General features: G+C 36.7%; 1 protein-coding gene across 3 annotated transcripts in view; it reads left to right on the forward strand.

Moving 5' to 3' along the window:
* The window catches only part of STIM2 (stromal interaction molecule 2), a 74,682-nt gene that overhangs the window by 38,065 nt on the left and 11,896 nt on the right, over positions 1-24,721 (forward strand). For all 3 annotated transcript variants that reach the window (XM_054065397.1, XM_054065398.1, XM_054065399.1), the window contains exons 2-10: positions 120-250; positions 10,580-10,694; positions 18,526-18,637; positions 19,284-19,399; positions 20,686-20,863; positions 21,667-21,844; positions 22,447-22,614; positions 22,818-22,918; positions 23,206-23,444. In XM_054065397.1, coding sequence (XP_053921372.1) covers positions 120-250; positions 10,580-10,694; positions 18,526-18,637; positions 19,284-19,399; positions 20,686-20,863; positions 21,667-21,844; positions 22,447-22,614; positions 22,818-22,918; positions 23,206-23,444 — 1,338 coding nt within the window. The remainder of the gene's footprint in view (positions 1-119; positions 251-10,579; positions 10,695-18,525; positions 18,638-19,283; positions 19,400-20,685; positions 20,864-21,666; positions 21,845-22,446; positions 22,615-22,817; positions 22,919-23,205; positions 23,445-24,721) is intronic.

Here is a 24,721-nt window from a genome sequence, read left to right on the forward strand (position 1 = left end):
CAGTGAAATATATATGCAGATATAGGAATTTAAGCCCTTTTTCTTGCTTCGGAGCTTTGTGTTCCAGAGTGACAGTAGCTAACATTTCTGTTTTGGTTTTTTTCCCCCCCCTACTTTAGATCCTTGCAGTTCACTCAGCCCACCATGCTTTACGGAGGAGGACCGATACAGCCTAGAAGCTCTCCGCATGATCCATAAGCAAATGGATGATGATAAAGACGGTGGTATTGAAGTAGATGAAAGTGATGAGGTAGGAGTAAAAAGCCTTCATTTGTGCATCCGTGAGGTCTCCCCACTGCCCCTCCGCCCCTTTACGTAGATGCTTTTTATGTTCCAATACTTGAGTAGTTGTTTTTCATAATTCAGCCTTTCCCACAGCCGAATGTTGAAGGAAGGGCTAATTTCTAGAATTATCTGAAATGGAATATTATTGTCCATTGTTCTAGCCTAAAGGAAGCTTTTATGTAACTATGTACAAAAGCTGTTATTTTTGTGATTAGTTTGGGCTAGGCTAATGGTTTTGGTTTAGCTTGCAGTGCGTTAACTAAGAGTTGATGTGGTCTGCCACCTGGTATTATAGTTTCTTTGCTCTAAGGTTTTCTTGCTTAAGGTATTGTTGGGCTTCCCTGTTCACCTTAAATCTGTTCAAGGCAATTCATGGTAGAGAACAATACCTGTTACAAATAGGTTTCTTATGTGTTTTGGCTTACACTTTACAGACAAATAGTAAGCACTTCCTGCTGTAGGCTAATGGTAGATTAAGTCTTATGAACTAAGTAAGGTTGTACAGACCTGCTTGAAGACTTTTTGTGACTGTGCTCAGATGATTTTGGTAGGCAGGCTTCTGGCGATCCTGGGAAAGGGCTTGCTCTTGAACTTACTTTACTGTCAGGATTCTCAAAATTACTGGGTAGGAACAGAAATATCCATGCAGTTTTATTGTTATTGCTTCTGCTTTCTGGCAGTTGCCAGGCACAGGCTTGAGAAAGGAAGGGAAATGAAGATGTTTGCTCATCTCCTGTCTCCTAAAAATGAGGGTATTGCCATGTGATTCTGAAGCCCATTCTCACTGGAGGTGAGTGGGAGAAGAATCTAGCCCTGATTTATCTTCTTTTTTTGTAACGTCTCAGGGAAGATTGTTCTCCCTGAATGAGTGGTGAATTATTGTCAATTTTAATGTTATGCTACTTCGTTTTCTATGTAGCTATTTACAAACAGCAGCAACAGTGATTGATGTGTGGTTGATAGGAGTTTTCTGAAGGAATGTTGTGCAATGAAGAGAGTGATTCAGAATAGAATATTGTACTTACTAACTTTTGAGGAAAAAAAACTGCTCTGTACCTTAGGAAGTGTCATGGTTAGGTAGTTCAGGCTCTGGAAATAGTCTAGCACTGTTACTACAGAATTTGGTTAATCTGCAAACTGAATCATTAGTGATGGATTGTGAGCTTTCTGAGAACTGTGTGATTCTCTTGGCTCATGTTGCATTTGTATACGTGACAGTTGAGAAAGTTAAATGAAAATACTGAGGTATTTGTACATTGGTAACTTTTAATTGGTTTTTGAAAGATCTGTCCTGGTTTCCAGTAGACTGTCTTTGTATCTAACCTTCCTGAGGAATGTTGAGATAAATCCAAAGAACAGAAGCTACTCTTACAACTTGTTAAAATGACTGAAATTAGAATGGTTCGTGAGGGGTGCTGTTATAGCTGGGTATTGAGAGATGAGTGAAACTAAACATTTGAACTATTCGCTATTCTTAAAATGACAGAAATGTAGCCCTTTTTTTCTGCTAGCTCAATTTTAATGATTGATGAAATATTTAATGAAAATAAAAAAACCCTAAATGAGCTTTCTTGTACCTATACTTTGTATGCAAATGGTGGTGAATATGTATTCACATAGGATGTTTTCTTCTAAGATATTAAAAGAAAGTCTGAAATTAATGAGAAATGCAATTTAATTGCAAGTTCAACTAGTAAACTATATGCTTGTTCTAGCACTCTTGCTGGATTTTTACCATAATCTGAAAAGATCTGACATTTTAATAGCATAGTTAATTAGTTACCTTATTTTACTACGTCTATATTTATACTAGATATGTTCTAATATACACTATTTCAAAATGAGATTTATTTTTTTTCTGTCACAGTGGGTAATGCTGCTTGTTTTGATTATGAATGTGGACTGATAATTAAAGTTTATTAGAAGTAAAGCTTGCAGGAAATACAGGGATTTGCAGGAAATACAGGGATTTTACTTAACAATAGTGTAATGGACTTCCTGTTTCATGCTGCATGTTTTTTACTTGCAAGACTCCTGGAAGAGCAGTATATTGAGTTTATTGATTAGGTATTCATTGGCTTTTTACTTGGCAGGAAGAATGTGACAATGTGCAATAATAACTTCCTTCTGTTTACCAGCACTAAAAACTGTGTTAAAAAATTACAAGTGTATATTTATACCAAGTAAGGAAGTTCTTGCAAATAAGTTGTATTGAGAGGGGAAGGTAACAAGAGCTGAAGATGTTGAATTATTTTTTTAATTTGTTTAAATTTGCTAATCCAGTTGAGAACGCTCAGCAGTGATTGCAGACACATTGCCTGCACACTGTTATTTTCACTAATGTTCCTTGTGCCCTGTTTGACATTGTAGTTTGGTTTTCCTCTGTAAAATAAGTTTTCACGTACAATCATTCTGTAGAAGGAGATTTTCTCTACGATATAAGAATGTTTGAACTTTTACAAGAAACTTTATTTCCTCAAAAATTTTCTGATACTGTAAGTCTTTTGTATCTAGCGTCTGGATTGGAAGGAAGCTTGTATTTGACCTTTATGAAATTGATGTGGGGAAACTTGATCTAAATTTTTAGCATGGGATTTATTAGTCATTGAAACACATGAGGGATTTGCTGAAGTAGTCTTAAGGAAAATAGAGGGGCTCTGGTTTGAGCATGAACTGGTTAGATATTTTTTTCTTTATGCTTTGGCCTGTTACTTAGGTTAGACTGAATGGTGTAACTTAGATTTATAAAGATGAAAAGACATGAACTTGAACATTTGCTAGGAAATACTTTTATAGTTCTAATTATTACAAAATACTTGGGGTGGGGGAAGCTTTTGTCATAGCTACTCGTATGTTTGAATTTATTTCTTTTTTTGGCATTCAAGATTCACATAACTTTCTGATACTTGCCCTGAGTTTTCAATGTAGAATTATGTGCTTCAAACCAAGAAATATAACTTAAAGGAAAAAAGGCTTGGATAATAAATTTGTGTCACACTTTAAAGTATAGTATGCTTGACTGTGCAGTTACTAATTTCTGTAAATTTTCACACTGTCACAGTGTGAAAACTAGAGGGTATCATACAGCAGAGAAAAGAAAAATGGAAGGATGCTGAAAAGGACTGTACTTGCCATTAGGGCTATCTAATATGGATTTCTCTATAAAATCTGGCTCCTCCTATTATTACTTTACAAAAGATTGTAATTGTTTAAACTTATTTAAAGAGATAGGCTGTAAAAGGGTAAGTGGAAGAGAGAATTTATTACTAACTGAGGTTTTCATCATGTGTTATAGGAGGCTATCTGCCTCAGGAAGCATCTGTTGCACCACATGTACATGATTTGTTTTAATGATGAAGAGGAACAAGCAGTAAGACAGACTTATCATATGTTCACTATTTACGTAGGATTTTCCTGTTTCCAAAGAGTCTCTATATGTATTGCCTACATCAAGTCATTTACTCAACTAATCTCTCTGTAGAAAGAAAATAAATTGATGGTTTTTGGATACTAATATCTTACTGTGTGTCTAATGTCACACAAAGCTAGTGACATTAATATGGCTTTGCATGAGATCTTTGGATAGATCACTTAAACAAAAAAAAATCAAAATATTTTTCCAGTGAGTGTACTTGCATAACTATTTAACAAAAAACCCGACCTAACAAGCCCCATGCAAAGCCACCCACTCCCCCAAAAAAGCCAAAACCCACTGTGTGGAGAGGAAGAGTCTGTAATATTGAAAGCATTAGATGATCAGAGAATAACTTTTAATTATGGTCAAAGAAATTGGAACCTCAAGGATGATATGCAGAAGTGCCTGACTTGAAATATCAGGAGCAAGAATAACAAAGAATCTAGCTGTAGTGCCCTAAACCAGGGAGGATGATGGTCTTCTGTACAGCGATTAAAGCAGAACAAGTAGCTAGTATGATCTGATCAGTATACTATAGCACAGATTACTATAGCACTTTGGCTATAGTAAGTTTGAAAAGGGTAGAATATTTGACTGCCTAAGATCTTCCTTTAGGTGACTATTTCTGAATATTCATTTTGTGTTATGATGAGTTGGTGGAAGTAGTCTGTGGACATCCTTGTTCTTTAATTGCGTAAGAGAGATAAAGAGTGAATGAAACATGATTTACTAGTTTGGACCAGGGACCTATTAATTTCAATAATCTGTTCCGAATATTAGTGAGTACTAAGTACTTCAGGCAAAATCGCAAGAAATTCCATGACAGGAAAGCCTGAAGAAGTAGATGCCAAGATAGTGTGGTGCTCCCATTTTAAGTATGTGTAATTTGGATATTAGGAGCATAAACTGTGAGGTGAAAAAAAAAAGTTAAAGCCTTAGACTTGGGATGACTAAGGGAATAGCCCTTCCTTGTTCTTGAACAAAAGCCAGTTTATGCGCAGAATTTCTCTTTTGATTGATGCATCTTGGGAGGAAGTGAAGATTTAGCAGAAGATTTGGATGAGAGGGCAGTACAGCTATGTGTGGAACAGATGTTGAGAAATAATGCATGGCATACTTCAAAAGGTTGAACTCCCTTTGTATAGCGCATTTTGGAACTTCTTTAAACTTCAGGAGCCTGCCCCAGGTATTAGAGTTTCAACTGTGAGAAGTTCTGCTATAGACTGAGCTGTTGCTTCATTTTACTGTCTGCAGATATGCACTCAGCAAGATGTTAAGTGTCCTTTAAAAGTTCCATTAGTACTCTGGTTTTGTCCTTATCATTTAAATAATAAAGGTTTTTAAACTAACATTTGTATTTGTGTATGATTTATATTTCAGTATTAGTTGGTGAGACAAAATTCTGTCTGGTAGAGAAATACCTGCTGCAGTGGTTCAGAAACTGAAAACAGAACTGTTTTGCACAGTACTGGGATGCCCTCTGAAGTGTGTTTTACAGCTCACTGTGCAAGAACATTCTGTTATGAACATTGATCTTTCAAATGAGTATTTTGAGCTTTCTAACTAATGTGGCAAACCTTTGTCCCTCAAAGCTATTGGGTTACTTTGATTGCCTTAGTTTGTTGTAGATCTGTTTAACAGAGTGAGGTCGGTCTTTATGTTTAATTTTATTGTTCAACTGCTAATGTATTTGTTGCCAGGCAGGGTGTGTTTTAGCCTTCTGAAGTTTTCTAGTCCACTCTGAGCATGTCTACAGAGTGGTTTTTTTCAGAGCAGGATGGGTAGGAGCCAGGTCTTGTCTGCAAACATTATGACTGTGTTAAGCCTATGACTATGCCTGTGCAGAGAAGTCTTCTGGAGGGGCAGCATGTGTTATAATGGGTAGGGTTGTGTAGGACTAACTGTTACAACGTGATTTGGGTCAGACCTGCATCATGGCTTGCCTCCTTGGAGGTATTTAAGCTGATATGGAGCAGTCTGCACATGTTTATGTAGCACTGTAGGCATTTATTCCTGCTGCAATGAAATGCTCCCTTGGAAGTTGTATCTTGGCTTTGAAGAGATTGCAAAGTTTACTTTGCAGTTAACTAGCTACAGTTTTGTTTTGAGCCTAGTAATCTTTTTTTCCAGTATAATTTGTAATTACTTGCGATATACTTGGTAACAGTCTTGTATCTATGTCCTTTTTCTCTGTAATAGCTGTGTTTCTATTATACTTAAATACATTTTCCTATTGTACTGTGTAACATCTTTAGATGTCATTTCAACAAGGTGGGCAGTTGTGAGTGCTGTTATACCTGCATCATAGTATGTTGCCTTTTAAGAGCACACTTGTGTCATAACTTAATCAACAAATGTGACATTGCAATAGCTGCAATGAGTCTGGCAGGGGTAGGCAGGAGGGAATGTACTGAAAGTGACCTAATGGGCTGTATCTGAGGGCAGCGTTATAGAAAACCTGAAGTTGGAGTTTTTGCAGGTTTTCTTTTGAATCAGTAAATCTGAAGGAAACAACACTGTTCAAAGAATAGATCCTCAAGGAAAACAGTAATACTTAGCCAAGAGATGTTACTAATGGAGCTTAAAGTAAAGTTGGTGGGACTGAAAATCATAAACTTGAGCCTTCACCCAGAACAAAATATAAGCATAGCATATGATAAGCAAGCATAGCATAGCAAAATATAAGCAAGCATAGCATAGCACTTCCTTCTGCAGTTATCGACTGTGGTTAATTTTAATTTTCCACTGGCATTTGCAAAATAATGCAATTGTTAATTTGCTCCTGAAGGATGAAGCATTTCTTGCAGCTTCCATATTTTAACATCTTTTACCATTTTGTATCGTTGCATGTGGCTTTAGTTTGGAAGTGCTCTTTTAACGTCAAACTAGTATTGGATTTTGTTCTGTCTTTTTCCCTCTTTTGGAAGGGCTGGATTTTTTTTTCATGTTTTTTTTTCTTCAGGTTAGTTTTTGGTTATTATTTGATAGGATTTTGGTGAATGTTAGAGTACTAACAGCTTTCTGAAGAGAAAGGAAGGCTGTGGTGCATCTGACCTTGTAACTCCACAATCCTGTTCCCTCCAAAGAGGAGAAAGTTTCCTCTCCACCTAGTATGCTGTTGAACCTTGGGCTTTCTTAGAGTCATAGAATTGCTAGGTTGGAAAAGACCCCTTGGGATGTGAATCTCTGTAGAGGCACAGTTGTTATGGTGCTTTTGGTATCAAAACTCCAGTTTTGAGTCTAGGTGTGGTGGTTTGACAGATGATTTTTTATTGTTGTTGTTTCATGTAGTTTTTAGGTAATTTATCTGCTGCTTTCTTGGTTTCAACTTTGTAGTCTTAAAAAGACTTCTCCCTCTTGAGTAGTTATGTTGGCTAAGATAATCCTTAGATGTGTTTTGTTAGAGCTTATTCTTTCAACCTCCCTATTTAGAGTTATTTTTCTAACCTTTTCTTTGTATACTTAATGACCAGGGCAACAGAAGAGAGATTAGCTGCCATGACAAAGAACAAGAAAAAAAACCTTCTCTTTTTACTAAAGTTGTTCTGTTTTTATGGGTTTCTTCAATTTAGGACCCAATTCCTTTCTTTAAAGGAGAACTTCCATATTAGGCTATTTTTGGAATAAAGATCTTTTAAACAAAAGATGTTTAATTTTGTTAAATAATGCATTTATTCTTTGAAAAGTGGTATCTTCTTTCTAGCTATGAGTATTGTAACTTACCATTGTGACCAGCTGGTTTTAGAGAACCTGACTGAAGACGTTGTGATGATATTCTTGGAAGATCTAGGAGCAATAGGAATAAGGAATAACCGATTATTAAATGCAAACTGCATACAAATTTGTCTGTTGACAGTTGCTTTTTAAAAAAGGGTCTTAATGTGGTACTCTAAACAGTCTCTCAGTGTAATCCAGATCTTTTACATGGTTATCCTCTTCCCCTGGGAAATCTTGTGCTTCGAGTTTGGATTTATTTTCTGTATTTGTGATAAAATTTTAAATCAGGCTTTTACTTTTCTTCCCTCAACTTGTTAGTGTAGCTGGCTGTGTTCTAGCAGTATGTTGAGGTAAATTCATCCATTAACTCTTGCTCCCTCTGCGGGCTCCTTAGCAGAACGACATGAAATGCTGGAACTTTTCCATAAACCATTGTTTGCATTACTTATAGGTTACCGTGGCACCCAGATATCTGTCCCACTTTTAAAATCAGAATGCTTTCCTATAATGTCTTATATTGCTTTAGGGTAAGAAGTAACACCTTGAAGCTTCTCTATTTATCAATTGGCCTCTTTTTCCCTTCTTTATTGCTAACTTTTTATGTCACATTGTTAATAGCAATTCAGATTTCCCTTGGCAACACCTGTAGCTGTTTGAAAACATTCTTGTCCTAAGGCTTTTCACAACCTTTGCTGACAACTAGAAATAAACATGGAAACAAGTTTATTTCTTATGAACACAACTGATCTGAGGGTATGAGCTTTAGCTGAGGGGATGCAAAAAGTGCTGAAACCTTTACATACAGCATATATTCCATTCTGTTCTTCTTCAGAATTTGTTTTTTAAAACAAATGTCCATGGCTGACATTTGGAGTCTCCAGTTACTAGAAGGCTGAAGAGTGGGAGTTAATGTGTACCTTAGCCCCATATGAAGGGAGATAGTCTTTACATGAGAGATGTATAAAACAATTTTGTCTGTCTTTTCAGTATATTTTTCATGAGTTCCCAAAAGACATGTTGGGGAAGTTAGTTGATAGGAGGTAGTTGAAATTTTAAGAGAGACGATGAGGTGGGCAAGCTCCTGCTGTGAGACTGCATTTTAATCTGGAAAGGCTTAGAGACAGTAGTGGATAAGATTTTTTTTTTCTTGTTGTTTGATTCCTTTTCCTCAGGCTACTCTCCAATAAACATGGAGTGTGAACAAATAAGCTAATCTGCCTTTGTGCTTTGCATGTTAGAGGAAGTTGTCAGCTTTATGGTAGTTGTGCCAGTCTGGGAGGTACTGAGTTCGCACTTGGACTATGGAATATACAACAGAGGTTAAGTAGTAGATGTTTTTACATTTGCAAATAGTTAAAGCAATCAGTCCTTTTCTGTGTGTATTGTACTTTTTTACAGTTGCTGGTCCATGGGTTTTTCAGAAGTTCTGGAATTGCCTCTGCCCCAACAGGCTACTATTTTCAATTGTTCTCATGTTTCATAAATTCATCCTGTATTTCTCATGTATATACACGTGTGTATAAATATCTTTATTTATACCTTATACACATAGGGGAGAGGAGTTAAAATGCGTGTGTGACTTGTATGGGCTAAATGGAACTATTTTAGGAATCAAAAGGCTTTGGAAAGCTAATGTCTGACAATCAAAAATGTTTTCAAGTAGTAGATGAATGAGAAAGGATTTGCATCCAATCTGTATTTGGAACCAGAAGACATGTATAGGTTTATGACTGGATTTAGAAAAGGCAGCTAGTATTTTATCTGAAGTCTTGCAATTAGAAGAGAAACTTTAATCCCTTCCCATATTTTTAGATTCCCTCACTTCCCAGTAAGACTGAAGTTTTCATTAAGGGGAAATTCAAATGCTTTTTCTTGCATATTTCTTCTATCATACACTGTCTCTTTTTATTAAAAGTTAGTATTATGGTTTAACATTGACTACGTTTCAATCTCCTGCAATTTCTTGAATGACATAATCTCTTAGATTTGTTAGAAATGGAGCCTATGTGGGTAGCTATGCAGATAAATTATTACCAGGACTAAATTTTAAGAAGTGAGGTCTTCTGCGGTGCATTGGTAGCTCAGCCTTCTTTGTCACCTCTACTTGTGGTGATAAAATGATCAGCCACGTAAAAGGCTATTGTTTGAGTTAGCTGTCGTGACTGACTATATAGTTGTTTTGGTTTGAGCAGCTTTATCCTTCAGGAACTGAAGAAGGCAATCAAAATGTGGTGGAAGATTACTTAGCTCTCATGTTAGCTTTCTGCTACTAATATGAAGGTTTCCACCCACAGAGACTGCTCATGCTGTGCTTTTAGGTACTGGTACCTGTGGAAGGTTTCCGCTATTAATGAGAGCTGGTTTGCTAACTAGTAGTCCAACTGTTCTAGGCCTGTATGTAATAAAAATCAAACGGGTTTTACAGTTTCACGCTTTCTTTTTTTCATTGTATATATTTGGAGAACCCATTCATAGTGACTTAAATACTAATACAACACTGCTATATATGATGTAATTGCAGGATCTTCCTTTTTATCATGTTTACTAAAAGGCAAAGCATTTTGACATAGAATTCCTACTGATTACTAAGAATGGAAAAGCTTTGTGTAATGCTTCTGTGTTTGCAATGTAGTACCAAGGAATTATTAGCAAGATGAAAATTGGCCCATAAATGACTTCTGTTTTTTAATTTGATGAAATAGAAGTCTAATTTTTGTTATATAATAAACCTTTCTGTAATCCCGTAAGCAGCTGCATTTAACTACTGTAGCAGGATTCAGGTATTACTCATCCATAAGGGACTGGCACACTCAAATCTTGGTCTTGACTTCCAAGTAGGTGAAGTTGATCAAGTATCTTAAAAGTAGAGAAGTTCACAGTATGACTTGTATGGTGCGTTCTTGTAATCACTGTAAATCTAAGGCATACTAATAATGTCTTGAAACCTAGTATACTTGCAACTGCATTTTCACTTTTTTAAATCATAGTGAAAATAAAGTCCTGCGAGAGCGTTTAGCTTTCTAAGTGTTTGATGTAGTCAACTTACATGAATTGCGTGCTGCTTGCATGGGGAAGAGATGAAGATTCTTGTGCCCGATTTCCTTGTAGATTCTGTTGAGAAATTGTTATTTTGGCATTTAAGATGATTTCCCTTTTCTTCAGTTCCTAAGGGAAGATATGCAATACAAGGATGCCTCTAATAAACATAGTCACCTGCACAGAGAAGACAAACATATCACCATTGAGGATTTGTGGAAACGCTGGAAAACATCTGAAGGTAAGCAAAGAAGAGTAGCTAAAAATTATGGTGGTTATTGAAGTAGGTATAATAAAAAAAAAATTCTACTTAGGAAGTCATTTAGAGTAGTAAATAGGTGACCTCTCTTAAAACATGTTCATGGATTTGTCTTAGTACTGTTATTATAGGCATACGTAGACCTGACTAAGAACTCATTCAGTCTAGTTAGTGTTAATTGCCTGTTGATGTGCTGCGTATATTGTAAATAAACTAAGATAGCTTACACACTCATCAGTATGAGGCTGTAGGTTATGATGGTGCCTGTTACAAGTGCTCAATTCGAGAAAAGCATATTTTTAATATAGTAAGACCTAAGGGCTGCTGTCAAGCTGGTTTAAAATGTTTATTCTATGTTGTGTTAAGTGGAAAGTCTAATATGCTTCCACTTTGATGTAAACTGTCTTTGGGCTATGAAGAACTAAAATTCTTAGTTGATAGTATTTTAGAAAATCTTTTTAAACTTGGGATGCCAGAAAATAGACTGACAATGCAATATCACCAACCTTTCCCCACTTTGGTTTGAATGAACTAAGTTTGTTGAGCCAAATATTACCAAATCAAAAGACTATACTTAACAAGCAGTACAGTGTTCATTGCCGAATGTGTTCCAGGATGTAGTGATTAAAAAAGGAATTTCCAGAGGTGCAGAATGGTGGAGGAGTTAGGAGAAAAATACTTAACTTCCCCCCTGCCCCTCACAATTCAGAAGGTGATACACTAATAGTGAATATATAGAGATCTAAAACTTAGTATTAGCTAAACAAGTAAAAGTAGAAACAGAAGAGAGGATGAAACTACTAACACGTCATTGGTTCATCCTGCTACTATAAGGAAGTCATTTAAGTACAATCTGAAGTAATATATTGGTTGTTTGCTGCACAGTAAATATCTACATTTAATCCACAATTTTTAGCATTATTGCTTCAATTTTTTTGTAAATGCTTATTCAGTAAAGATCTTGTTCAATGAAAATATTGCAACTAAATTGTCACAGACAAGTATGTCCCTACAATTGTTTGTCTAACTTAAGAGTAACCCTTCAAAAATTTAGGCTATGGTGCTTTCAGAAGTATCTAATTTGTCTATTATGTATATCTTTGTTCCAGGTTTCTTGAATGTAGTGATCGTTGTGAGTAAGACTCAAAAGATTATTAGAATCATAGAATTATAGAATCATAGAATAGTTAGGGTTGGAAGTGACCTTAAAGATCATCTAGTTCCAACGCCTCTGCCATGGGCAGGGACATCCCGCTAGATCAGGCTGCCAGACATAGAGGATGTCTGGTCTTACTGGGTCAGCTGGGATGCTTTACTCTCTTCCTGAGAAAACAAGTTGCTCAACAAGAGAAGCCCTTAGAATGAGACTCCCAAGCAGTGTTAATAGTGGCCTGGTGACTATTAGAAAGCATGAAGCCTCTCAAGATAATAAACTACTTTCACTTAATGTTAGGAAACATGGAAAATACTGCTTTTCCTTTCTAGAAGTTTTAGGAATTCTGATTTATTTTTCTTATGTGCTGCTAGATTATAGTGCCAGTTCAATGCAATTTAACAGCATTAATCAAGTGGGGAGAAGGTAGTGTACATGACGGTATCAATAATTTGAAACTTTAGGTGGTCTGTTTAGGTATCTGTGTGAGAATTACAAGCTCTAAATAGTGCCTTTGACAGTGCCCACTGTGCTTATGTTGAATAAAATAACCCATTCCTTCCCATAAACTTGCTTTATGTGGATGTTTTTCTTAAGTATTTGTCAAGTAGCTTAAAGATGCTTTCTGTGTAAGATACTGGTGATGTGAGGTAGATAAGATTTGAGGGAAGGAGGTGAAAACATGGTTTATGGTATAGTAAGTGCATCATTACTGTTTGGTGTCTCCCTTTAGGATTAAGAAAAACAGAGGTTGCTTTTAAGTAATTGCTTGAGAAGGATCTTACGCAGTGAATGGAACCCTAAGGATTGGCTCCAATCAAACCTTTAAAAAATTGCCAGATAAAATAAAATACCCAGCTTCAGAATATTGCTTTTCTGGCAAAAAGGGCAGGCTTTTATTATCCCCACCAGGTGTAGAATCCTTAAGGCATAGTCTGTAGTAGTGCATATTAAGGGAATTTCAAGGCTTTTATAGGTTTTACCTGCGTGGAAGGAATAGTCATAGCTTATATCAGCACCTAGCGTATTATTAAACTCCCTTTAGTACAAAACAAGACTGCCACTTGATTTAGTTAAGTTGATATTATTTATGCTTTTTGTGACCATTTAAGTGTTTTATTCTCATAATCTAATTCTACAGAAAGAACTGTTTTGAGGAATGGCTAGGAACTAGTATGTCTGTGAAGGTCCTCTGACTTCTATTATTGTGTGCTTACTTTTTAAATGTAAATGTCCTTCTAAACTACTTATATGGTATTTACTTTGCTACTTCCTTTTCTCTCTAACTGAGCAGTATTTATACATATACAGAGCCTTTCGGCTATTCTGAAGTATCAAGCTTAGTAGGTTTTTTTGGGTTAAAATCGAAGGTATTTTTTCTACAAGCACCTTGAAGAGGTGGTAGGTGTGAATGCAGCAAAGGTGACAGATGAACACTTGTTTTGATGTCTGAATACCAGTCTTTTGTACAGTTCTCTTTGAAAGTTCTGTGTCTCAAGGGTGCCTGCCTTCTCTTTTTTTTTTTTTTCCCCCCCTCTAATGGGCTAAGATCATAAGAATTTGCTGTCTGAAGAGAGATGTGTAGATATTTAGTCTTAGTAGTAAGGGAGTCTGTAAATCAGCGCGCAGGGACCTTTCAGCTGGGTAGTTCTCTGACCTGTCTTGGTGAATAGGGCGTGTGCTGTATGCTTGGTCATGTAGCATTGTCCGTCGGGACTTGATTTTTCGTAGCAAAGTAAAACTATAGGTCAAAACTGGAATTGATGAATAATTTATTGTTTTCAGACTAACCTGAGTCCTACCAAAAACTAGTTTTTACAAACTGCTTTAAAAAGAAGTAGTTATTCTTTACTGTTAAGGCATATTTGACCTTTAATGTATAGTGTGTCCTGTAGACTGCTGTATAATACAAAAAAGCTTTTCCCTTGCCTTGTGAGTATATTTTTTTCTTTCATCTGTTTTTCCTTCTCTGCAGAAAGTTGAAGTTGACCTAAAATCTGGTATCTTATTTATTAGGGGAAAAAGATTTAAAAAATAGCTTTATGTTTTTATGTGTGAACACCTATTGTATTCTGAGGTGATATTACACCAGTGTTCTTGTAGCAACTGGGACTAAGCTGCATACCACGAAGATGTTCTGTTTGTCTTGCATTTTCTTAATTGTGTGCTGTCTCAGGTTTTAAATATCTGGAGACTGGAAATGCATGCACGCAGGGCTTGACTAAGGATGAGTTACATAATGCTGTATGCTGTTCCAGGCAGGACCAGTCCAGAACTGCAGGTTAGCACTTCTATGTGACAGGAAACAACAGTTGTAGTGTTCAACTGTTGAAAAGATAGTCACTTCTGTGTCTTGCTTTTTCGTGCTATTTAAAAACCTACCAGTAGTAGCATATTTTATGCTGATGTTGCTGTAGAAGGTCCTGCTAAAATAAAACTATCTTATGTATCCTGTGTTTTTGACAGAGCAACCTTGTGTTTTTCTATATTGCCTGCTCAGCCTGTTCTCAACTTTAAGCCTAGTATATGGCTGTCATTCACTTCTTGCCATGAAATACTCTTACAAAATATAATTTGATTTTTGAAAGGATTACAAGGCCTATAGGAGTACTGTGGCTGATACTGTAATGTTTTACTTTGTGCTGCCCTGCCCTGAAATACTGTGCTATGTGATAAATCTAACATGAAAATGTGATATATAGCCTCATCTTCCAATCAGCCATTAGCAAGGAACAGTTTTCATACAGGGCCAGTTTTAAGATACTTCTGCTGTCCTCGCCTTCAGGCATGCTATTAATAGAATCTTAAAAAAAAAAAAGTAAAAAAACCTGAACTTGTGGTTTGAAATAGCTGATCCAAGTCTGGAGACTGAGTGTTGTGCTGGGGTGTAAACACTGTGGCTTCTACACCTGGCTGCCCAAAGCATGTTGCTTACATCCTCTTTCTCAAGACAGCTACTTGTGAAAGTAAGCCTGAGCGGGAAGGATAGCATGATTACTCTTTAATGCTTTATGCATTTAACCTGAAGTTGCTACTTCACTATCTGAAAAACTATATTCTTTTTGGGTGCTAAAATAAGGAAAAGTTACAGCTGCAGCTAATTAGTAGGAGCTGGCACGTTCTAATTGGCAGTGCTGATTAAGATAAATTTCACCTGGTCTGCGTGACTTTTTGGTACACCTGGTATGTATGACTTGTTTTGTGTCATGTTTCAGTAAGTTATAGCTTCTTCTGCTGAATAAAGGCTGCTTTGTTTCTCAGTATTGTATGCTGTTGTAGAATAAACGTATATGTGGGTCATAAGGTCTTACTGGAGACAAGTGAAGTAATACTTCTTACCCCAATATATTACCTATGTAAGATACCAACAAAAAGAAACAGCATAGGCATTTTCACTGATGTGTATCAACCTCCCAGGGCTCCACCGTAATGCTGTAGGAAAGAGAGGGTGGAGTAGTTTGGGCCTGTTTCCACCTGGCAAAGTTGGGATTTTGCAGGCACTGACACTGGAATTCTGCTAAAGCAGAATTAGTTTACATAATAAATGTAAACTGCTTGTGAAAAATGTCCATGGGCAGAGATTCAGACCATAAAATCCCAGAATAAGAGTTCAGTCTGTATTGATCGTGCCTAGTTTGAATGGCGACTGCTCATTTGATGGGACACAACAATGACTCACAGAATCATTTAGGTTGGAAAAGACCTTGAAGGTCATCGAGTCCAACTGTGGCCTAACACGGGTTCATCGCTAATCCATGTCTCTAAGAAGTCCATCTGCACGCCTTTTAAATACCTCCAGGGATGGTGACTCAAGCACTTCCCTGGGCAGCCTGTTCCAGTGCCTGATAAACCTTTCAGTGAAGTAATATTTCCTAATTTAATTAAATTTAAACCTCCCCTGATATAACTTGAGGCCATTTCCTCTTGTTTTATCACTTGTTACTTGGGAGATGAGATCAACACCTGCCTCACTACAGCCTCTTTTCAGGTAGTTGTAGAGAGCAATAAGAACTCCCCTCAGCCTCCTCTTCTCCAGGCTAAGCAACCCCAGTTCCCTCAGCTGCTCACAAAACTTGTTCTCCAGAGCCATCACCGCCTTTGCTACCCTTCTCTGAATGTGCTTCAGCACTGAATGCAGTATTCCAGATGTGGCCTCATCAGTGGTGAGTACAGGCGCACAATCACTTCCTTAGTCCTGCTAGCCTTACTGTTTCTGATACAAACCAGGATGCTGTTGGCCACCTTGTCTTCCTGGGCACGCAGCTGGCTCGTGTTCAGCTGGCTCGTGTTCAGCTGGCTGTCGACCAGCACCCTCATGTCCTTTTCCACCAGACAGCTTTCTAGCCACTCTTCCCTAAGCCTGTAGTGTTGCATGGGGTGGTTGTGTCCCAAGCATAGGACCCAATGCTTAGCCTTGCTGAGTCTCATTGGCCTGAGCCCATCAATCCAACCTGTCCAGATCCCTCTGCAGAGCCTTTCTACCCTCAAGCAGATCAGTGCTCCTGCTCAGCTTGGTGTCATCTGCAAACTTACTGAAGATGCATTGATCCCCTTGTCCAGATCGCTGATAAAGATATAACTGACCCCAACAGTGAGCCCTGTATACCAAATATATAACATACACAAATATATGTGTTTATATATATGATAATGCATACAAATATACTAAAAAGTAACTGATGTTACCATTTACGTACACAGATAGCGGTTTTAGAATGATACAGAATAATACGGTTTTAGAATAAGCACAGATTCCGATTCTAGTTTGGGGTAGACTTTGGTTGCTTCTTTTTGCAGTTTTGGTATGATACAGTGATGGATAATTAGCCAAGTGTTTTTTCCTAAATATAACTGGTTTGCTTGCAGAAGTTTCCTTGATATCCTGTGAAGGAAACATCACACCAGTTTAAACAGTGGAACAAATGTGATTAACTCTACTGTAAACAGCTGAAATATGTACCTAATTTCATACATGATAATATGTTTCAAATTACCACTGAATTATTAAAAAGTACAAATCTGCCTAAATTTTGACAGTGTGAATACAAAATACTTTCAGCAGTAGAAGTAAGACTTGATAGATATTTCTGGAATGCAGAGAATGTGACAGTTTTCTGGTTGATCCTTTTGAGACGCTTGGAATGGCTTGTAAATTTGGTTAACTGTTTTGTGACTAATAAATAATCTTTGCAATGTGAAAATGATCTGTTTACAAGAAAAGCCCAGAAATTTTGCGTAAAGGTTAGAGTAATATGACAAAAATTAGTCTATTGCAAGACCAATACCTGGAAAACAGCCTGTGGCTCGAGGAGAGGAGGAAATGGGGCAGCAAGTTGGGAAGGCCATGTAACCATTCATACAAATAAAATAGGCAGTTTGTATTGCAAGCTTATTTTTTAAACCTGTAAGTGGGTCTGAGGGAAGTGTTACCTGGCATGATCAAAATCTGAAATGTTTAAGCCTAATTTTTCGGCTATGCTGAGAGTAGGCAAGAGACCTAGAAGACTTTAATTCAGTTTCATTGTGAACTGGAATATGAATTTGAACATAAAAATTTTTGTTGCCTGCATCTTACCTGTCAAGCTTTCTGCAGCTCTTTTTAAAGGATCACTGTCAAAGTTCATTAAGGATGTGTCCTTGTGTTAAGGTTTCTAAAGAAATGTGTGCCAAGCTTTGTAACATACAAGTGGTTTTAGAGAAAGCAATGTTGAAAGAAAAAGATATTTGTTCATGTGAAGTTAGGTGTGTCCAGAAGGAGGCTGTCACTTTCTTTCATATGCAGACAAACTTTTACAGACTTCATAAATTGAAAGAACAATTTCCTTTGAACTTTGTCCGTATGAAGCTGTAAGCTGTAGCAGCTGGCCTAGAAGGGTCAGAGATGGGATTTATTTTATTTTTTTTTTGTAATTGTAAGATCTATGGATAGTATTTATTTTCTTGGAGCATATGTATGTGTGAAAGGTTATGTAAGCTGTTCCTGTTATACAGGAAAATCATTGATTATTCTGTACATATTTAAATGATTTTTCTTAGTGAGGATATGATTGCATGTAATGCAGCTGCTTTGGGCATATTTGAGAGAGATTCAATTATTTTCCTGTTGAATTTCTGCTGTCTTTCAGTATTTTCTTTCAACTTCTTCTTTCTCTTTTCTCTGCTCCCATCTTGTTGTTAGTAGGTGTGACCGTCTATGAAGATTCTTGTGAATATGAGTCTTTAAGCCATGATCCTGGGCAAGATCTTGGTACATTGCCTTAAATGGCTACAGTACCTGCTGATGTGTTTAGTTCTGCAAGGGTAGTAAGGACAAAAGGATTGAGGCTGAGATCAGTTTAAGTAGATAAAAGTCACAAGATGTCCTGAATTAAACTAAAGCAAAGCACTGAATTATTCTGTGGAATTTTTAATAAAGAAATATTTCTATTGGTTCCATTCTTGTTTGTTTATAGTTTGCCTAAACTTCCTCTGAGAAGCATATAATGAAAAAGGCAAAATGAAAGAAACATCTTAATGAATGTTAATGTTGTTTTTTCTGCAGTTAGATATGGTTATAGCCTCTTGCTCACTGTAACCTACTGCTTTTTTTTACTTGTCTTCTATGTCTTGCTATTGCTTTTTACAAAATTTAAAGATAATTAAACTGACTTTTTCTTCCAGTTCATAACTGGACTCAAGAGGATACTCTTCAGTGGCTGTCAGAATTTGTTGAACTACCCCAATATGAAAAGAATTTTAGAGACAGCAATGTCAATGGAACAACACTTCCCAGGTGAACGTTTCTTGCGGATTAATTTCATGTAATTCATTGCAGGTTGCTGCTTTAGTCTGTATGTAGGAACAACCATGTGAACCTAGAGTCTAATGAGATAAATAGTCAAATGCAAGAAAAGGGAGACAACCTGGCAGTTTTGAAGAGCTGGCTGCACTTTTTTTTTTCCTGCCCAAATACTTCAAAATATAAATGCTTCTTGCACTCCTTTCATCTTAGTTTTGTTTCTTGCTGTTGAAGCTTTTATCAATGATCACATAATTCTGTATAGTAGCGAACTTTGTTTTGAATCTGTTATATAGGTATACATCAAAAACTGTTTGCAGAACCCCTTTTCTTAAGCATAACTACTAAATTTGAGTATTGTATGTATTTCAGAGATTTGGTGTTGCAAGTCTGCAAAGATGGCATTACCTTTACTATGCCAAATGGATTTATTTCAAAATTATTCCAGAAAGAAAATAATAGGGAAATTATTTGATGTTCTTCTCTGCTACATTCTGATATGCTTTTTATAATACTACTGGCATTGAATGATATCTCTTACTCTAATCGTGTAACTATAATCTGTGTAGTTGTGGGAAATGCTATTGATGTTTTTAACATGGCTTGTGGAATAGGTAACATTCTGTCTTGCCATTAACAGGATAGCAGTAAATGAACATGCTTTCATGATCTCTCACTTGAAAATAATTGACCGGAGTCATAGACAGAAGCTTCAGCTTAAAGCCTTGGATGTTGTTTTATTTGGACCTCTCACACGTTAGTAACTTTTTTGAGTTTTTTTTCTTGTCTTGTATTTGTAAGAATTCATCAGCAAATTCTTTCAGTGACACTTGATACTGTAGATAGGACAGCTTGCTTATTTTGTGGATATACTGACAGATTCATTGCCCAGCTCCTCAATGCAGGCCAAGCAGTTAAAAAAATGTCATGAAGATGCTGGGATCAGGACAAAGTTTCACTTCTGTATGTAAGGTTACGTAGAAATATTAGTATAACCTCATTTGGCTGATGGCTGTTGGCATTTATGTCACAAGAAATGTCCTCTAAAAGTTTTTGACTGTTTAAATTACACTTATAGCTGAAGTTATTTTCAGTTACTAATCATCTTGGACAACTTAAGCTGGGATGCTGGAATGAGAGTTTAAGTGAAGTGAAATTTAGTGCAGCAGTTCCACATCTGACGCGCTTGAGCATATGCAGACATTTCCTTACTGCATCAGCAGTGGTCTGCATGCTTGCTTGTACGCTCTTACAGTTCTCTTATGTTACTGTGTCTGTTGAGTATTTCTGAACTAGGAGTTCCTTTCAGAGTGTGGAGATTGGTTCAGAGACTTTTGCAAAAGACAGGCCACATCTGACCTGGCCCAATTGATCAGAGTTACCTTAACAGATCTGAGCTGGAGATTTTTAGGGAAAAGAAGCAATTTGTGTTTTTATTATATCTTTAAAGCTAACAGAAACCATTGCTTACAAGTTTGTTCTACAAAGGTGCATGTGACTATAAAAATTATATTAACAAAGGTGTATGTGATTCTTGGGTATGATACTTCGACAACCCAGATTTTGCTTTTGGAAAGTGCTGCTATTAGTTAGTTTACCCTTTTAAAATCTACTTGATTTTGTATAAGCGCATTTTTAACTCAGCTTATGGTATTCCAGAGAGTACAGACTGGGAAGAACTTGCTCAAAGGTAACTAAAGTTCCTGCTGACCTGAAAGTCTAGTTGGGAAAACTCTCAACTCCTTTAAATAAGGATACGGACTATGTATTGTAGAAGTTTAGTAAGTTTTCCTCACTCTAATGTATGTTTTTAGTATAGTACAAGTAGATTATACTAGAGCACAGTTGCTTATATTGTATGGAAAATGCTCTGGAATCCATTTGAAAGGTTGAGTGGTAGATGTTGGAGATGAATTTGATAAATAAACTAGAAGCCTGTTTAGCATTTGTTCTGTCATCTTTTAGACTATGGAGACAAAAAAGTCCCCAGTCTGTTGTTGATATCAATTAACTAATTAATGATTGTATTATTCTCTTTACAGGTCCTCCTCACAACTGGATGAAGGATTTTATATTAACAGTTTCTATAGTTATTGGTTTTGGAGGTTGCTGGTTTGCATACACACAAAACAGAACCTCAAGAGAACATATCACAAAAATGATGAAGGACTTAGAGAGTCTCCAAACAGCAGAGCAAAGTCTTCTTGACTTGCAGGAAAGGTATATTAAAAAAAAAAGTTGATGTTTAGGTGTCCTTTTTTTTTTTTGATGTTAAATACAAATACAGATCCTTTACAGTCATAAATTATTTGTGGAGGTGAGGAATAGAGGTTCAATCTTTTTTACTCACAAGTACAAGTATATACTGTTGTTTTCATATAATTACAACTTACATTGGGATTCTCACATATGTGGAAATAAGAACAATTCTTTTGTTTATAAGCTCTTAAGATTGAAGCAGACTTGGACTCATTACTTTCTATTGCTTATTTAGCATTGTGAGAGTTGATAGTTTTCTCTGCTGCACCTGCAGCTTAATTGTCTATAGAGACTTCTATTTTGGTCTTAATATATCTTAAATCAAGATTCATCTAAAAGTTTGCATATTTTGTCTGACATGGACATCACGCTATGTGATGTAATTGCTCCTGGTTCATGAAGTTTGCGCAGTCTTTTTTTATCACAGAATGTTTGAGTTTGGAAGGGACTTCTGGAGGTCATCTGGTCCAGCCCCACCTCCTCAAGCATGTTCATCTAGAAAAGGTTGCCCAGGGCCATGTCTAGGCAGCTCCTGAATATATTCAAGAGTGTGGACTCTACCACCTCACTGGGCAACCTCTGCCAGTGCTGATTCACCCTCAAGGTGAAAAAGTGTTTTCTGATGTTCAGACAAAACCTCTTGTATTTTGGTTTGTGCCCATTGCTTCTTGCTCTGTCACTGGACACACTTTCTTCTCCCGAGGACTGCAGCTTTTAACAAATATGCTATGTATTTTCTTAAATTTTTTTGTTCAATTGTGAAGGCTTGAGAAGGCACAAGAAGAGAACAGAAATGTTGCTGTGGAAAAGCAAAATCTGGAGCGCAAAATGATGGATGAGATCAATGATGCAAAACGGGAAGCTCATCGCCTAAGGGAGTTGAGGGAGGGAGCTGAATGTGAGCTCAGCAGGCTCAAATATGCAGAGGAAGAGTTAGTACAGGTATCTGCAAACTGCTTATAATTTTAGTGTTGACTTTAAATTAGTCCTGGTTTTATTAGATCTTTAAAAGTGCTTAAAGCAGCATTTCTCTAATGCTAGATTTGAATGGAAAAATTCAAAGAGCGCTTAATGATTGCCTGTCAGTCATGCCATTATCTAATAAAATAATCCTGAAACTATAAAAAGACACATGCTTTGTTTATTAGCTTATCGTGATATTGTTGGATTCATGGGACAAAATATATACAAAAGCTTTTTTTCTATCTTATTATCAGATGAGAGGTATTAACTTTGTCTTTCTTTGAGTAGCAGTAGATTGTATTTATTGTACTAAATAAAAATGCTGTCTTACAAATATGTTAAAACTTCAAGTTAGGGACTATTTATCATAGGGAAAAAAATTCTGAGCATACTATCGTATATGGAAATTCATATGCTATATTTCAGAAATGACTGATCTGCCTTCCTGACAGTAATTGGTACACACCAAAGCTCTGTAAAGCCTTTGTATGTTGCTGTTGTGTATAAAGGTGCTTCTATTTCACTTTCTTTTACTGTCAGACCTAATGATATTCTTGGTGACCCTTCTTTTTGATTGCTAGGTTCGCATGGCTTTAAAAAAGGCTGAGAAGGAGTTTGAGCTGAGAAGTAATTGGTCTGTTCCTGAAGCTTTGCAGAAGTGGCTTCAGTTAACACATGAAGTTGAAGTACAATATTACAATATCAAAAGACAGCACGCAGAAATGCAATTAGCAATTGCCAAAGATGAGGTACTAACTTTTGCTCTTCGGCTCCTTAAAGAATTTTCTGATCTGTTGCTAGATCTGTGAAATTGTAAATACAAATTATTCAGATAAGTGTTTGGATGTTTTTCTCCTCTGAGGAGTTGTTTGCTATCTGTCAACATTGCTGATGTTTTGTCATCTATGTATAACTTCTAGTTTTACGCATTTCATTTTATCTTGCTTTTTAGGCAGAAAAGATAAAAAAGAAGCGAAGCACTGTATTTGGAACATTACATGTTGCACACAGCTCCTCCCTGGATGAAGTGGACCATAAAATCCTTGAAGCAAAGTAAGAGTATTACCACAATGCACATATTCTTTTGTGTTTATTCGTGGAACAATGGAATATTTTGAGAGTTATATAGTTTAGTATCTAATGATATTGCATTTTCAAGGAGAACAGCTTACTGTCTTAGTAGTTTTGCACTTTTAAGTAGAACAGTTTAAAAGATATTAAATTGTGACTATTTTGACAGTCCTAATGGATCTTCTGATATGCTAGAATGCCAGCACTTTTGTTGCTTTGTTTTATCATTAAGAACCGTGGATGTAACTTTAATGTGTGCTTTTCTTCAGGAAAGCACTCTCTGAGCTGACGACGTGTTTGCGAGAGCGTCTTTATCGATGGCAACAGATTGAGAAGATTTGTGGTTTTCAAATAGCACACAATTCTGGGCTACCAAGCTTGACTTCCTCTCTCTACTCTGATCACAGCTGGGTAGTTATGCCTCGAGTTTCCATTCCTCCTTACCCAATTGCAGGGGGAGTTGATGACCTAGATGAAGATACTCCTCCAATAGTTTCACAGTTTCATGGTAAGTGGTGTGAGCTCACTAAGAAGAAAGGGAAAGGTGGTGAAGACATGACATTTTAAGGTTAGGTGGGAGAAGAGTGCTGAAATCAAACAGGATTGGATCCAAGTCAAAAGGAGCAAAATTTAGTCTAGCATTTCAGATGCATCTTGCATAAAAAACGCATAAAACTGAAAACTGAGTTTGCAATAAAGATAACATAAAGTAAAGGCCTTTTGTCCATTTCAGTAGGAGAGTTGGGAGCACATTTATAATAAGCAATGCTGAATTTCAGTTAACGCATTTATTCTTCTATAGATGGAAGGGATGGAGTCCCTTAAGCTACTTGGAAGATCACATGCTTCAAAAGGCCACATGCTATGTAGCTTTTCAAATGTTCTTTAGTAGCTGGAACAAAATCCTATTGTTGTACAAGGAAAGCTTTTAGGCAAGGTGTTTGTGTTTGGATACTCTGGGTTGTTTGAGTATGAAGCAGAGAGGCAGGTGCTGGAGGGAGGGAATTCCAGCTTTGGTTAAACTGTGATCAAATGATATACATGAGGGATTCACACCACCCTCGTATCTTGAGTCATTGTTCTAGTACAAGGTATGTTTCATAGAAGTTGTGATCAACTGACCTCTGGGGACAAATTAAAAAAGCAAGCTCCCATGTAGCTATTTAAAGAAGCAATATCAAGCTGAGGAATGAGTAGGTAAGAGAACATTGTATGTGTATGTTTGTCTTCCAGGGCTGGGATTCTCACAAGAAATTAGAACTGTGTTTTCAAACAGCATAAGGAGAATGGCTGCCACTTTGCTGGCTGTATTTAATGTGTTTTAGGCACATTAGTGTACCAAACTGTTTTTCTACAGGCCATACTGTAAAGTTCACAAATCCCCTTGCAACACTGATGAAAGTTCTGATCAATTTTGAAGAATGCTGTTTCTCATCATCTTCAATGTGAAGGCTTTGATTTAAACCCTAGCAACAAATATCATAGATGGCCCAGTAAAATATGGAGACCTAGATTTAAACTTCCAAGTCTGTATAGGAAACCTGTGGTCTGATATTGAAATGAAGATTTCCATTTTTTGTCATGACTTTCCAGATAGTCTAAATAATAAAAAATGGCAAAACACTGAGATCTAAGTCTTGGATAAGACTTCAGATCTGTGGGGTTATTTTTCGTCTCTCTTCTCATTCAGGTCTTGCATAGAAGTGAAGCCAGAGAGGAAAGTGCAGTTGGTTCAGAGGAACTATGATTAGAGAAGGACTGTACAATTTATAAAAACATACTTGA

The sequence above is a fragment of the Cuculus canorus genome, chromosome 4 (assembly GCF_017976375.1).
Source record: "Cuculus canorus isolate bCucCan1 chromosome 4, bCucCan1.pri, whole genome shotgun sequence".
Taxonomy (NCBI): Eukaryota; Metazoa; Chordata; class Aves; order Cuculiformes; family Cuculidae; genus Cuculus; species Cuculus canorus.